This window comes from Ovis aries, chromosome 2 (assembly GCF_016772045.2).
Source record: "Ovis aries strain OAR_USU_Benz2616 breed Rambouillet chromosome 2, ARS-UI_Ramb_v3.0, whole genome shotgun sequence".
Taxonomy (NCBI): domain Eukaryota; kingdom Metazoa; phylum Chordata; class Mammalia; order Artiodactyla; family Bovidae; genus Ovis; species Ovis aries.
Window position 1 is genome coordinate 232,299,478 of NC_056055.1, and position 16,312 is coordinate 232,315,789.

General features: G+C 45.0%; 1 protein-coding gene across 44 annotated transcripts in view; it reads left to right on the forward strand.

Moving 5' to 3' along the window:
- The window catches only part of LOC101120733 (nuclear body protein SP140-like protein), an 83,415-nt gene extending 68,893 nt beyond the window's left edge, over positions 1-14,522 (forward strand). For 38 of the 44 annotated variants that reach the window (XM_042244361.1, XM_060410458.1, XM_060410466.1 and 35 more), the window contains 7 exons: positions 357-404; positions 4,151-4,195; positions 7,366-7,481; positions 8,370-8,478; positions 8,741-8,830; positions 9,282-9,425; positions 10,029-10,453. In XM_042244361.1, coding sequence (XP_042100295.1) covers positions 357-404; positions 4,151-4,195; positions 7,366-7,481; positions 8,370-8,478; positions 8,741-8,830; positions 9,282-9,425; positions 10,029-10,136 — 660 coding nt within the window. In that variant the 3' untranslated portion in view covers positions 10,137-10,453. Of the gene's footprint in view, positions 1-356; positions 405-4,150; positions 4,196-7,365; positions 7,482-8,369; positions 8,479-8,740; positions 8,831-9,281; positions 9,426-10,028; positions 10,454-13,152 lie in introns of those variants that run through there. The other 6 variants (XM_027965292.2, XM_060410469.1, XM_060410470.1 and 3 more) reach the window with 2 other exon arrangements.
- Positions 14,523-16,312: the final 1,790 nt, after the last annotated feature.

The following is a 16,312-nucleotide window of genomic DNA, read 5'->3' on the forward strand; positions in this document are numbered from 1 at the left end:
ACACCCAGTAGGCATGGGACAAGTGTATATAGATTGACAAGCCTTGGTATACGGACTCAAGCTTGAGTGACTGGTAGGAATGGAGAGCGGGTGAGAGGTGTCAAAGAGATTATAAAGGAAAACCTTTTAAAACGTAAGGGGAAAAGCACAAGAAGGCAAAAAAGTTCTAAAGATGATTTTTAAAGTGCCACTGATTGAATTTAGAAGAAATACAAGTGAAGAGAGGGAGATGGTTTCTCATTTAGATACCATGGCTTTGGGCTGACAGTGGGACATCCAGGTAGAAATATTTGGAAAGAGGTTGAAAGTGCCAGATTCACAGGCCAACCATATACTTGGATCTTTTTATCTTTCAGAAAACGTTTCTCCATAATCCTCCAAGGAAATATGACAGGAGAAGAAAGGTGATTATTACCTAATTTTCTAGAAATTCTCATCATATAGTTGATTTTGCATGCACAGTGTATTATTTTGTGGTTTCTAAACTGTGTAACACCCTGCTCCCACCTTTAAAAAACTTTTGGCATATGCCTTCAGTGTTGCTTCTTTGAACACTGTGTTGTTCTGGATGGCAAGGTCTTCTTGAATGGCAGACCATTTGAAATAGAAGTGATAAGGAGCCATCAAAATAGACCTCATGGATGTGCTTTAGCTACAGATGCGGATGTTGTCAAAATTGAAAAGGCAAGCATGATTCTGGAACATGCAGGAGTATATTGTAATAGGGTGATAAGGTCATCTTCAAATCAAACCCAGATTTTTAAAATCAGTATTGCTATTTCCTAACTTTAATGAAATCTGATGGAGTGAAAGTATGTTCACAGTCATTCAGAGAATCCCAGTCTAAGATCGTCTATCTTGGTCCATATACCATTTTGTAAGATAGGCAACAAGAAACGTATTTCTTTTCTGATCGTTTGTATCCCTTTCCACCCCTTAATAGTCTACACACAAACATACTCTTTTTCAGGGGGCCATTATTTGCCCCTGATGAAGATGGTACTGTAGGGTGGGAAGCTCTTGGGAGATCAGTGGATTGTATAGAAGGGGCTGGCCAAGAAAACTGGTTACTTTGATGCCACTCTTGCTGTGCAGACCTCCCTTCTGTCTATGAAAGTGATTCCTTCCTCTGTGGAGACAACAAATATGTAAGGTGCAGTGTAGATTCAGGACACAGAGATGGGTTTTCCAAGTTTGGGTATGAATGAGAACTTGAAAGCAAGATGGAGGTGAGAGGTGCCATTCTTATGTACACATAGAAATGGCCATTCAAGGGACTTCCCTGGCAGTGCACTGATTAAGTGCACCCTTCTAGTGCAGGGCACAAGGGTTCAGTTCCTGGTTGGGAAGCTAAGATCCCACATGCTGCATCGTGCAGACAAAATAATTTAAAAAAAGAAATGGCCAATCAAGACATTCACAGAACCTCTAAGACAGGTCACAGATAGCTGGCCCTTGGGAATTCATCTTCCACTGGGAATGTGAGATCCAGGACTTGACGTTATCTGAGGTTCTGGACAGTTGAAACTCTAAGTCCTTAGGACATTTCACCTGCTGGATTTCCTACAGGGAACTATTATTTGCCCTGCTTAGTGAGATCTTGAAGATCAGCGTCTGTATCATTCCCCAAGTGCCAAGAGTGACTCAGTTAGTTTACCTGAGTAAGCTGGCATCTTCTTAACAATAGATGCTACCCTTAGTCATGGGTACAGCACTTTTTAGCAGCAACCTGCAGTTGCCTTTTCATTTTTCATCTCCCTCTGTGCAAGAGCAGATGTTCCCCGAGTGGCAAACCTCAGGACCCATCACGGCTCCCGTGGGTCTTCTGTGTTTCTCCGAACCTCTTTTTCCCTGGGCTTTGGGAACCTTCAGTGTCACTCTCAGCACCACATGATGGCTTCCTGGCTCCTGACAAAGGTCACCAACACCTTTTGATGACAATTGCAGTGTCGTAAACTAATTGCTGGAGATAGTGGAGGACAGAGGTGCCTGGCGTGCCATAGCCCATGGGATTGTGAAGAGTTGGACATGATTTAGCGACTGTACAACAACATTCCTCTAGAACAATCTTTTTAATGTTGGGTAATATTTGCTTAAGAGATAGCAAGTAATCTCTTTTCCTAAGTGGAAAAAAAAAAGTATTAATTGCTCAGTCGTGTCTGACTTTTTGCAACCCCATGGACTGTAGCTCACCAGGCTCCTCTGTCCATGGGATTCTCTAGGCACAAATACTGGAGTGGGTTTCCATTTCCTCCTCTGAGGGATTTCCTAAGTGAAATGATACTCATTTATTCACTTATCCAACGTGCAATTATTGAATGCTTACTAAATGCCCAATGGTCTTTAGAAGATTAAAACAATATCCTTGACCTCAGGGATTGTTTCAACTTCATTGCCTAACATGGAAGAATAACTAATGGGGTTATTGTTGTTTAGTCGCTAAGCTGTGTCCCACTCTTGCGACCCCATGCACTGTGGCCCACCAGGCTCTTCTGTCCATGAGATTTCCTAGGCAAGAATACTGAAATGGGTTGCCATTTCCTCCTCCAGTGGATCTTCTTGACCCAGGGATTGAACCCACGTCTCCTGCTTGGCAGGGATATTCTTTACCACTGAGCCACTTGGGAAGCAGTGAGTTTAGAATGGGCAATAGAAAGATGGGCAGTGACATAGCCACCTCTCAGGTCACTGACCACTGGATTACACTTGTCCATGACCACTCTGTCCTGGGCTGGAGATCAAAGCTGAGGCTGCCTGTGTCCTAGAGCAGTGGTCCCCAACCTTTTTGGTACCAGGCACTGGTTTCATGGAAGACAATTTTTCCATGAACTGGGGAGGAGGGATGGTTTCCAGAGGATTCAAGTGCATTACGTCTATTGTGGACTTTATTTCTATTATTATTACCTCAGCTCTATCTCAGAGCATCAGGCATTAGATCCCAGAGGTTGGGAACCCCTGCCCAAGAGGGATGGAGGCCAGGTCATTCTACTGAATATTGGAAAGCAATATAAAGCTAGTGGGTGGTAGTCAGTTACCTTTGAAGAGTCAGCTAGCTGACTTCTTGGGATTCAAAGGGAGGGCAGAGAAAGGTGACCTTCTGGAAGAAGAGCTATAGCCCTGGGAAGTTTGGGTACATTTTATCATTGAGGCTGTGCCCCAGGAGACCTGTGACAGGCAGTGGCATTCTCTTCTGAGACCTTTTCATGAACTCCAGGACTCTGGGCCCCATGGTTACCTGGGTTGTTGATGATGAATCTTCAACCTGATACTCTCACCTCAGTTCCTTCTGGTGGGATGGCATTTTATAATGCAGAGAAGAATGCCCAAGGGCCTCTTGAAGTAAGAAAACCAACAGAGCTCCACCAACTCCATCTGTGGGAAAGTGAAAGTGAAGTCGCTCAGTCGTGTCCGACTCTTTGCTACCCCATGAAGTGTAGCAGGATCCTCCCTCCATGGGATTTTCCAGGCAAGAGTATTGGAGTGGGTTGCCATTTCCTTCTCCAGGCAATCTTCCCGACCCAGGGATCAAACCCAGGTCTCCCGCATTGTAGGCAGATACTTTACCATCTGAGCCACCAGGGAAGTCCCATCTGTGGGAACCAGGGCTAAAGTCCCCAGACAGCTCCCCCTTGCATCTAAGAGCCAGGGAATAGACCTCGCATTGGGCTGAATGGTGGTCCTTTGGTACTTTTTTATTTTCCAAGTAGATACAGTTCAGTTCAGTTCAGTTCAGTCACTCAGTCGTGTTTGACTCTTTGCAACCCCATGAACCGCAGCACGCCAGGCCTCCCTGTCCATCACCACCTCCCGGAGTTTACCCAGACTCATGTCCATCGAGTCAGTGATACCATCCAGCCATCTCATCCTCTGTCATCCCCTTCTTCTCCTGCCCTCAATTCCTCAGCATCAGGGTCTTTTCCAATGAGTCACCTCTTTGCATGAGGTAGCCAAAGTATTGGAGTTTCAGCTTCAGCATCAGTCCTTCCAATGAACACCCAGGATGGATCTCCTTTAGATGCATGTATCCATCGAAACAGGTGTGAAGTAATGGGTGAACCATGGCTTGAATCCCTCCAGTGATTGGTGTTTAAATAAGTGACGGATGCATACATCACATTCAATATTGTCATTTAATCTTTCTTTTCTGCAGAAAAGAGGACTGAAGTCTCCTGACAACACCGTAGATAGCCTTTGCGTAAGTACTAACTCCCACCTGTGACCCAGACTAACGCAGGCCTTTCCCTCAGCATGTTCTCTGAGTCATCACCACGTTTTCCTGAAGCACGCTCACAGTCAGGTGAAGTGTGTCGCCGTGTGTGATAAGCAGGGCACAGCAGATACCTCGCCTACCTCCGGTGCTTGGTTCTGGCATTGGGGGTCTTGACCTGAAAGTATCCTTTCCATTTGTGCAGTAGAAACCTTCCCATTTCCTCTTTTCCCCTTGAAAGTACAAATAGGAGGCAGAGCTTGAGACCACTGGGGTCTCTAGAGCCTGGGCTTGAAGTAGTAATGGGCACAGCTGGCCTGTAGATGGGGGATAAGGAGGACATTAGAGGGAGAGCAGCATTTTAAAGAAGCCAATAGAGAAGGAAAGAAAAATCCCAAACTTCTATTCCAAGGTACGGGGAGAGCTCGATAGTTTTAAGCATCAACCAGAAGGAACAGGCCAGGTGAAGCTGGCAGGTTAAGGTTTAAACACTGTCATGGATCCTCCAGAGAAATGCGCTTAGGGCTAGGGGGTTCTTTATGGAAGCCCTGCATCCAGTCTTGAGGGAACCATCATGGTGCTGAGCTGGTCACCACCTAGCAAATCACAGGGCATTTTAACTCAAACTGGTACCATGTGATTGGCTGCTTTGTGTGTGCGTGTGTGCTCAGTATTCAGTCCTGTCCAACTCTGTGTGACCCTATAGACTGTAGACTGCCAGGTTCCTCTGTCCATGGAATTCTCCAGGCAAGAATACTGGAATGGGTTGACATGCCCTCCTCCACGGGATCTTCCCAACCCAGGGATGGAACCTGCATCCCTTGCACTGGCAGGCAGATTCTTTACCACTGAATCACATGGAAAGCCCTTTTGATTCCTTTCACTGCAACAGGATGGACATTTGCAGCAGAATCACCTTTGCACAACTCCAGGGGGCAGCACTCAGGTGGGATAGTATGCAGTAATGCTGATGCATGGCCTCCAATAGAGGAGGGATAGTCAAATAGCTTTACATATAGTTTACCTCCAAAGTAATGCCCCCAACAAGATTTAAATCTTATTCACACTCTTTCTGACCCTTGGCCAACTGAAGGATTCTTCAGTCATCTAAACAGTGCTGGAGTCCAGTGTTTTTGTGGCTTGTTTGGGATGGACATTGGTACAGAGGGTCAGGTCTCACAGCCCATGGCCAAGAGTCCACAGGGAAGAGGAAGCAACTGTTCCAGCAAGAGTACCCTCACGGCTGCTGCTCAGTTTTCCTGGGACTGATTGGTGCTATTCAGTCACTCCATTGTGTCCAACTGTTTGTGACACCATGGACTGCAGCATGCCAGGCTTTCCTGTCCATCACCAACTTCCAGAGCCTGCTTAAACTCATGTTCATTGAGTCTGTGGTGCCATCCAACCATCTCATCCTCTGTTGTCCCCTTCTTCTCCTGCCCTCAATCTTTCCCAGCATCAGGGTCTTTTCCAGTGAGTCACTTCTTCACATCAGGTGGTCAAAGTATTGGAGCTTCAGCTTCAGCATCAGTCCTTCTAATGAATATTCAGGGTTGATCTCCTTTAGGACTGACTGGTTTGATCTCCTTGCAGCCCAAGGGACTCTCAAGAGTCTTCTCCAACACCACGGTTCAAAAGCATCAGTTCTCTGCCTCTCAGCCTTCTTTACGGTCCACCTCTCACATCCATACATGACTACTGGAAAAACCATAGTTTTTACAAGACAGACCTTTGTCAGCAAAGTGATGTCTCTGGGACTGATGTTACAGGACAGTTCAGCACTGACGTAAACCCTATGCCTTAATAACAGACTTTGCTCCAACTAATACTCAACTTAGGCTGCAACTAAGACCTTTGGAAAATAGCATTGCTGGGATTCCAACTTAGAGGAAATTCTGTTTATCAGTCTAGGCTAAGACTTGGACATCAGGATTGTTTAAAAGTCCCCAGGTGATTCTGATACACAAAATCACCCATTCTATGAATTAAAGAAGAATACCAATAGCTCTCCCCCACCTGGACAAACTGATTCAGACTTCTGGCGTTGGGACCAGGACATTAATATTTTATACACACTGCCCTGAAGGTTCTAATGTGCAGCTGGACTAGAAACAAAGAGGTAGATAAATCTACTTAAAATACACAAGCGTGAGGTTCTTAGGGACTTCTCTGGTGATTCAGTAGTAAAGAATCCATCTGCCAGCACAGGAAATGCAGTAGATGCGGGTTCGATTCCTGGGTCGGGAAGATCCCCTGGAAAAGAAAATGGCAATCTAGTCCAGTCTTCTTGCCTGGCAAACTCTGTGGACAGAGGAGCCTGGTGGGCTATAGTCCATGGGGTCACAAAGAGTTGGATATGACTGAGCAACTGAGCACGCACGAGGTTCCTAGGCATTGGTTGTATCTATTATTCCTTGTTCCCCTGGGGAGAGGGGTCATTACTTTCTGGGGAACGATGATGGCAGTCTGTGAGTGTTTACACTGAAGGGAAGAAACACGGTCCCATGGTTCCATGCCAGAGCAGTTTCAGTCCCCGGTTGGGGATGTCTTTGAGGATTCCCCAGAACACTGAATGGGAGCTTTAGGCAAGATGGTCCTTGGGGTAGCACTTCCTCATATATGGCCATTTCAAAAACAAAAGAAATGGCCAGAATCCCAGTTCACCCCACACAAGTAGCTTCATGCAAAAGCCCAGAACAAGACTCAAAACAGTTGTTAAAATAATCTTGTACTACTTTCCACACTAAGAAATTTAACCCACCGTATAAAGTTCTCAATATATCACCCTCCCGGCAGTCAATTTAATTATTGTGGTATAGGCAAACACGTGTAACACTTTATTTCAGGACTTTATTTTATCTCTCATCTGCAAGGTAATAAATTCCCATAAAATTACCTTGTTTTGCTGCTAGTCTTTCAGTGTTAGACGCTCTGGTTTTACAGGGAAGACTCTTTTTGGTCTGACATACAGGCTCTTCCTCATCAATTTCATTGCAGAGCACAATTTCTTCTGAAATGCCCACACCATGCTGTCCTTTAATGTCTCAGGGAGAAGCATGCACCCATTCAGGTGCATACAAAGGCAGTGGGTTCTTGATTCCCAGAGTGTTGGCCTTCTGGGCTCTCACTGGGGATATAGGTGTTGTTTTGCCTTCTAGCTGGGAAACTCAGATGTGTGTGAGACCTGCCGGGATGGAGGAAAGCTGTTCTGCTGTGACACTTGTTCGAGGTCTTTTCACGAGGACTGTCACATCCCGCCCGTGGAAACTGAGAAGTGCGTGAGATGCTGCCCCTCCCTTCTGACTGGGGACCTTCCCTCTGGCCACGCCCACTCTCCCCACCTAGTTCTTACTATGCCCGGATGGGGAAAGAGCAGGCCTATGGGTACAGGGTCCAGCGGTATGATGCAGAGAGCCGCTTCCAGATGCGGGCAGTGGCAGGTGGATGCTTTTTGCCACTCAGTCTCCTCTAGGACACTGAGGCTGGTAGCCAGGTTCTTTGTCCACATAGCTCCTGTCCTTTGTTAGAAGTTTTCCAACCTGGACTCTGGTTCATGGGGGTGGAAATGCACTTGTTTATTGTTGCTGTTGCTGTTGTTCAGCCACTCAGTCGTATCCGACTATTTGCGACCCAGGCTTCCCTGTCCTTCACCATCTCCCAGAGTTTATTCAGACTCATGTCCCTTGAGTTGGTGATGCCATCCAACCATCTCATCATCTGTCATCCCCTTCTCCTCCTGCCTTCAGTCTTTCCCAGCATCAGGATCTTTTCCAATGAGTTGGCTGTTCTGTGCTTATTTACAAAACACAGGAAGCATGGGCTGGTTCCCTCATTTTGTCACATTATTAATGGGCTGAGGGAAGCCGGAGGACCCCAGGGGTTAAGGCCCAGTTTTGACACTCAGGCCGGGCAGACAGGATTCCTTGTGCTCCCAGAAGTGGGCACAGAAAGGAGAGCTCCCACTCACTCTGACACCAGCTCCACACACTGTAGTGGGGGTCCTTGACTCAGACCCCATGTGGTAGTCTTGGAGACTCTGGAGGTACCCCTTTCCTCCCAGAGCTGTGTCACCAATGTTCCTGAAAGGAGGACGGTGGCAGACATGGGAGAGGCAGGTGTTTCTGGGGACCTTGTCCTCGCTCACTTATTCCCAGCCCCGCAGGAGCCCGTGGAGTTGCACCTTCTGCAGGATGGAGAAGTCTTCAGGAAACCAGCAGGGTCTCAGAGAATCTGAGGTCCTGGCAAGGCTGATGCAGCCGGAGGAGCAGCTGGTGAGTCAGACGGGAACCCAAGCCTTCCCAGGTGTGAAAAGCCAAGCACAGGGTAGCGGGAAGGCAACCACAGGGTGAGCCATGACTCATCACACTCAAGTCACACCAGAACTTGTTCGCAGCTATTGCACATCTGTGTCCAAGAGCCATCCCAATCTGGGGAAACTTCCAGAGACTGGTGTGAGTCATGCTTGGCCTGGGTATGTGTATGGGGCTCAATGTCTCCAAGCTGCTTTTTGTTCACAGCTTCCTTCTTTTGCAGAAATGTGAGTTCCTCCTCTTGAAGGTCTATTGCCATTCAGAAAGCACCTTTTTTGCAAGGATTAAAAAAAGGATTCCACGTTCTAATTATGTGAGTAACCACAACAGGGGCTTCCCAGGTGGTGCTGGTGGTAAAGAATCCACCTACCAATGCAGGACACAGAGAAGATGTAGGTTCAAGGAGATCCCCTGGAGTAGGAAAGGGCAACCCACTCCAGTATTCTTGCCTGGAAAATCCCAAGAACAGAGGAGCCTAGTGGACTACAGTCCATGGGACCACAAAGAATCGGACACAACTGACCACACATAGATACAGACTGATCATAAGTAATCATGACCAACAGTAATTGCAGGCTGCCATGATGTTACCCCATCTGGAAACTGGCACCTGTGATATTCGAGGGTGGAATCCCATGGGAGCAAGAGAATGAGCTACTGTTATCGTTACCTTGTTGTGTTTCTACCAGATTTGATGGGAATCCACAGGAGGCACACGTTGAACTCTGCCAGTAATGCTCCCAGTGACTCTTGTTTTTCCCTAGATTAAAAAGGCTTCTAAAAACCTCAAGGAACCCATGTGTTTGGACAAGATAAAGAAGAGGCTGAATGAGCAGGGCTACTCCCACGTGGAAGGGTTTGTGCGGGACATGCGTCTCATCTTTCAGGACCACAGGGCATCTTACGAGGCAAGTGGCTCTCTCTGCTTCCATTTCATTTTCTCTTCCTTTCTTAAAATTTTATTTTATTTTATTTGTTTTCGGCTGCACTGGGTCTTCGTTGCTATGTAAGCGCTTTCTCTAGTTGAGGCGAGGGAGGGGCTACTCTCTAGTTGCAGCACGCGGGCGCCTCATCTTGGTAGCTTCTGTTGTTGTGGAGCACAGGCTCTGGGTGCGTGGGTTTCAGTACTGGGCACACAGGGTTAGTCTCTCCATGGCAACAGGAAAGGAAAGTCACTGAGCTAACACAGCCACCCTGTACTGTTCGCACTGTTACCAAGAACGCAGATTACTTTTCTGATTCTCACTGAAATCCATAACCCAGCCAAATAAATAAGAGCTCCCAAGTGTGGTCATGATTTTCCAGTCCCATCCTGTTAATATGAAATAATCATGCTCTTAAGAAGCATGTTACTCTTCGCTGCATGAGTTTTTTTTTTTAGCATAACCTGGTTCACATAACTCGGGATGTCAAAAATAAAAGAGTCTTATGATCGTCCTCAATTGCAGGGTATCCAGTGAAACTGATAATAAAGATCATTATTTTGTGATCATTTTATTATTTTTTTCCAGTTCAATGACTTTGGCCTAATGGGATTTAGACTGGAGGCAGAATTTGAGAAGAATTTCAAGGAAGTGTTTGCTCTTCGGGAAACAAATAAGGACAGTTCTCTGGAATAATGGATGTTGCTGGTGTCCTGGAAATTCCCCTTTTGGTCAAATGTCTCATTCCCTAGCTGCATGAGGGGTTGGCTGCTGATGCCACCCCTCCCCAGAGCACTGCCTTCAGCCAAATGGAGCCAACTTCACCTGGAGGTTTCACATCCTTGGCCTGGGGGCTGGCTTCCAGTCGACCCAACCTTCATGCTCTGTGCATCCATGGGATCAGGCTGGAGCCTGTCTGAATACATCCATCCTTAGCTTTTTGCCCAATACTGTCCTGCTTCCTTCATCCCGTTCTAGCAAAGAAACACAAAATAAATTACTTAAGTAAGAGACTTTATTGCAGTGTCTGTTTCTAGGGAATTCAACTTAAGATCATGGTCCTAGAAAGCAGGCTAAGAATGGGCTCCGGAGTTGGATCACAGCCTGTCAAGTAGTGTATTGATGGTCTATGGTGTGCTCTAATAGTGCAGTTGCTAAACATTGACTTGTAGGAGACTGGATGAGATAAAGGCAAGAAGGTATACAGTGGGTGAAATTCTTTGGCATTTACAAAAGAATAAATGGTGACTAAAAAACTGGATTTTGGTGGCTATCATTAAGTGCCCCTAATATATTGAAAAGAGTAAATGGCAGGCTTAACTCTCTTCAGTTTAGTTCAGTTGCTTAGTCGTGTCTGACTCTTTGCCACCCCATGGACTGCAGCATACTAGGCTTCCCTGTCCATCACCAGCTCCCAGAGTTTACTCAAACTCATGTCCATTGAGTCAGTGATGCCATCCAGCCATCTCATCCTCTGTCGGCCCCCACCTTCAATTTTCCCCAGCATCTCAGTCTTCTCAAATGAGTCAGTTATTCGCATCAGGTGGCTGAAGTATTGGAGTTTCAGCTTCAATATCAGTCCTTCCAATGAATATTCAGGACTGATTTCCTTTAGGATGGACTGGTTGGATCTCCTTGCAGTCCGAGGGACTCTCAAGAGTCTTCTCCAACACCACAGTTCAAAAGCATCAATTCTTCTGCACTCAGCTTTCTTTATAGTCCAATTATCACATCCATACATGGCTACTGGAAAAAACCATAGCTTTGACTAGATGGATCTTTGTTGGCAAAGTAATGTCCCTGCTTTTTAATATGCTATCTAGGTTGGTCATAACTTTCCTTCCAAGGAGTAAGCGTCTTTTAATTTCATGGCTGCAGCCACCATCTGCCGTGATTTTGGAGCCCAAGAAATAGAGTCTCTCACTGTTTCCACTGTTTCTCTTTCTATTTCCCATGAAGTGATAGGACCAGATGCCATGAGCTTAGTTTTCTGAATGTTGAGTTTTAAGCCAGGCTTTTCACTTTCCTCTTTCACTTTCATCAAGAAACTCTTTAGTTCTTCTTTGCTTTCTGCCATAAGGGTGGTATCATCTGCATATCTGAGGTTATTGATATTTCTCCCACAATCTTGATTCCAGCTTGTGCTTCATCCAGCCTGGCATTCTGCATGATTTACTTTGCATATAATTTAAATAAGCAGGGTAAAAATATACAGCCTTGACATGCTCCTTTCCCAGTTTGGAACCAGTCTGTTGTTCCCTGTCCAGTTCTAACTGTTGCTTCTTGACCTGCATACAGATTTCTCAGGAGGCAGGTCAGGTGGGCTGATATTCCCATCTCTTCAAGAATTTTCCAGTTTGTTGTGATCCACACAGTCAAAGGTTTTGGCATAGTCAATAAAGCAGAAGTAGATGTTTTTCTGGAATTCTCTTGCTTTTTCAATGATCCAGCTGATGTTGGCAATTTGATCTCTGGTTCCTCTGCCTTTTCTAAATCCAGCTTGGACATCTGGAAGTTCACAGTTCACGTAGTTGAAGCCTGGCTTGGAGAATTTTGAGTTTATTTTGCTAGCGTGTGAGATGAGTGCAATTGTGCAGTCGTTTGAACATCCTTTGGCATTGCCTTTCTTTGGGATTAGAATGAAAACTGACCTTTTCCATTCTTGTGAACACTGCTGAGTTTTCCAAATTTGCTGACATATTGAGTGCAGCACTTTCACAACATCATCTTTTAGGATTTGAGATAGCTCAACTGAAATTCCATCACCTCCACTAGCTTTGTAGTGATGCTTCTTAAGGCCCACTTGACTTCACATTCCAGGATGTCTAGCTCTCGGTGAGTGATCACACCATCGTGGTTATCTAAGATATCTAAGGTCACTAAGATAGTTTTTTCAGAGTTCTGTGTATTCTTGCCACCTCTTCTTAATATCTTCTGCTTCTGTTAGGTCCGTACCATTTCTATCATTTATTGTGCTCATCTTTGCATGAAATGTTCCCTTGGTATCTCTAATTTTCTTGAAGTGATCTCTTGTCTTTCCCATTCTATTGTTTTCCTCTATTTCTTTGCATTGACCACTGAGGAAGGCTTTCTTATCTCTCCTTGCTGTTCTTTGGAACTCTGCATTCAAATGGGTATATCTTTCCTTTTCTCCTTTGCCTTTAGCTTCTCTTCTCTTCACACCTATTTGTAAGGGCTCCTCAGACAACCATTTTGCCTTTTTGCAATTCATTTTTTTGGGGGTGGTCTTGATCACTGCCTCCTGTACAATGTCATGAACCTCTGTCTATAGTTCTTCAGGCACTCTGTCTATCAGATCTAATACCTTGAATCTGTTTGTCACTTCCACTGTATAATTGTAAGGGATTTGATTTAGGTCATACCTGAATGGTTTTCCCTACTTTCTTCAATTTAAGTCTGAATTTGACAATAAGGAGTTTGTGATCTGAGCCACAGTCAGCTTCCAGTCTTGTTTTTGCTGTCTGTGTAGAGCTTCTCCATCTTTGGCTGCAAAGAATACAATCAATCTGATTTCGGTGTTGACCATCTGGTGGTGTCCATGTGTAGAGTCTTCTCTTGTGTTGTGTTTGCTATGACCAGTGTATTCTCTTGGCAAGACTCTCTTAGCCTTTACCCTGCTTCATTTTGTACTCCAAGGCCAAATTTGCCTGTTACTCCAGGTATCTCTTGACTTCCTACTTTTGTATTCCAGTCGCCTATAATGAAAAGGACAAAATCTCTTAATCACCACCTGAAGCGAACAGACCCTCATACCTGCACTGGAAGGCAGACATTGAGGAAGCGTTGACACAGACTCTAATTTTAAGAATGGGAGAACATGGGGGAAGACTGAAGCCTAAACTTAAGACGCGCTCCTGCACCAAAGGCAGAGCCCTAGTGAAAAAGGAGTGACCCTGAATCAGAGTTGGGCTTCCCAGGTAGATGCAAGTGAGAACTTTGAACCTCAGGTCTCCCTGAATGCATGGGCCCTGCCCTCTTATTGGAAGACAGATCACCTTCCCCAATCCTAATCTTGCTTGAATGAAGACTCTGCAGAGTTCTCCCAGCAGGACTCCACTGGGAAAGTACTGGGTCCTCTTGGCAGCTACAGCAAGGATTTACCCCAGTGGAGCTGCAGGACTGGCCAACATGTACAGCAGGTACCAGGAGTCTAGGGGTGAATCCTGGGCAAAGAAGAGGAATATGGAACAGGAAAAATTGTTAATACAGAAGCACTCCTCTGTGCCAAGAAGTTTAATTACCCTGACAAGGGCCAAAAGGGATTATTCAAGCATGTTCCTAGTAGATCTTAAAGGCATATATATAAGTATATGTATATGTGTGTCACACACCTATGTGTGTGTATATATATATACACACAGACATATATGTATGCCTTTAAGGACCACCAGGACCATATATATATATATATATATATATATATTTAGAATGACAGCTGGAGCCCTGGCCCATAGATGTTTATGAAGATAGTTACTAGGATATGGTCATTAAACTTATTGTGGCAATTACTTTACTATGTATATAGTCAAATCATTATGTGTGTGTATATATATGTATATATATATGAAGTGAAGTGAAGTCACTCAGTCATGTCCAACTCTTTGCAACCCCGTGGATTATAGTCTACCAGGCTCCTCCGTCCATGGGATTCTCCAGGCAAGAATACTGGAGTGGGTTGCCATTTCCTTCTCCAGGGGATCTCCCTGACCCAGGGATTGAACCCCAGTCTCCCACATTGCAGGCAGACGCTTTAACCTCTGAGCCACAGGGAAGCCCTATATATAAAGCATTAATTTAACAAGGTAATAAGGAGCACACAGCTGAGGGGCATCAGCAACCTTGTGCTGCTCTTTGGAGCTCTCCTCTGCAGGTTAGCGTAAGGGAGGAATACGAATGTGAAATAATGGATGTTCACTAAACTTATCATGGCCATCATTTCATGATATATATATAAGTCAAATTATTATGCTGCACACCTTAAACTTATACAGTGTTGTATGTCAATTATACTCAATAAAGCTGGAAGAAAAATGTCTAATAAAAAATGTTTAATTAAAACAAGGCTTTGTGTAAACCATGTTACACACTGGATGAAGTGGAAGCAGGGATACCTGACCTACCAGGAAGAGAACTGGGAGGGTGGCATGGCTCTACTTCCTACAACTTGAAAACCCCTCCACCAGGTGCCTGTGCTTCTCAAGAGGCCTCACAGACACTAACTCAACAAGGTGAGGAGGAGCACACAGCTGAGGGGCACTAGCATCCTTGCGATGCTCAGCATAGGCTGTCCTCTGGTCCTCTGTGGGTTGGCATAATGGAGAAATGTCTTACGGAACTGGATTCCCTAGTAGCAATGGAAGGGATAGGATTCCAGAATGATAGATGCCAGGTGGCAGCAAGAAGGCAAGTATCGGAGCAAGATGAAACCCTAATTGTAATGTGTAGTGAGGTTAGAATGACAGTGGGGGCCCCAGCTCATAGATGTCTATGAAGACAGTTAATAGGGCTTGGCCACTAAACTTTTTGTGATAATCACTTTATGATTATATAGATCAAATCATTAATGCTGTACACCTTAAGCCTATAGACAAGTGGGCAGCCAACAGGATATTGCTGTATATATATGCATATATATACAATTGGGTGAACAGATGGCTGAGATCAGCTGCCCCAATCAAAAATAAAGATCTCTTGCCTAGTTTCCAGACCTGAGCCAAATCTAGGACCTGCGATGGAAATGAGGGCAGGTCTCGTAACAAAATGCAAATGTGGTCATTCCCTGAGTTCTTCACCAAAATGTCCCAAGGCCATTTATGCAAGTATCCATACGGCAGACAAAGGAAAATGCACAGATCTTTTAACAGTTGTTATAGCGTTTGAACTGATGCTAGTTCCTGGGGCCCAAAGCACCATCACAGTTCCTGTTAGAGTATAGCAGTAAGGTAATGTCCATCTAACAGTGAGTCCACTCAATCCACAGAGCCACCCAGCCATCATCACCTCAGTTCCTGGGTGTGAGGATGATGAGAACATACATAGCAGTTAGCTGAGTATTTCAGAGCTTCTTTAACCTCTGAAATAGCAATGACTGTCTTAGGAAAGGCCAATCAGAAGGGCTTGAAACTGAAGTTTCCCTTGGTGAAAATAAGCTGAAAAAATATTGTATTCCTGGGGAATGAGGGAATCACAGAGATGAGTGCCACAGGTGAAGATTTAAGGATGCAAGGGCTCTAGGCCTCTTTACCTCTTTGAACAACAGTCTGGCTTCTGCAAAAGTTGCTAAATGACTACTAGAAACTAACCAATAGTAGCCCCAATTACACTGTTGTGCTTTTAATAGGTATGCTTTCTTAGAGCAGATCAGCATGGCCTATGGTACATATCATGCAGTTTTCGGTATGGAAAGTGTACTTTTAAAATATCCAGTGGGAAGTAGGATAAGAGGCAGTTCATATTCACAGGGACTGGACAATAGTACATGTTCACAGTCTGGCCCCTGTCACAGTATATGCTGAAGGGGCAGAGTCAGTCTGGACACTGCAGTACGTTACATTGGCCCACTATATTGCTGCTTGTATATATAGGAAAAGGAGTACATCAAGGCTGTATATTGTCACCCTGCTTATTTAACTTCTATGCAGAGTACATCATGAGAAACACTGGGCTGCAGGAAGCACAAGCTGGAATCAAGATTGCTGGGAGAAATATCAATAACCTCAGATATGCAGATGACACCACCCTTATGGAAGGAAGTGAACAACTAAAGAGCCTCTTGATGAAAGTGAAAGAGGAGAGTGAAAAAGTTGGCTTAAAGCTCAACATTCAGAAAACGAAGATCATGGCATCTGGTC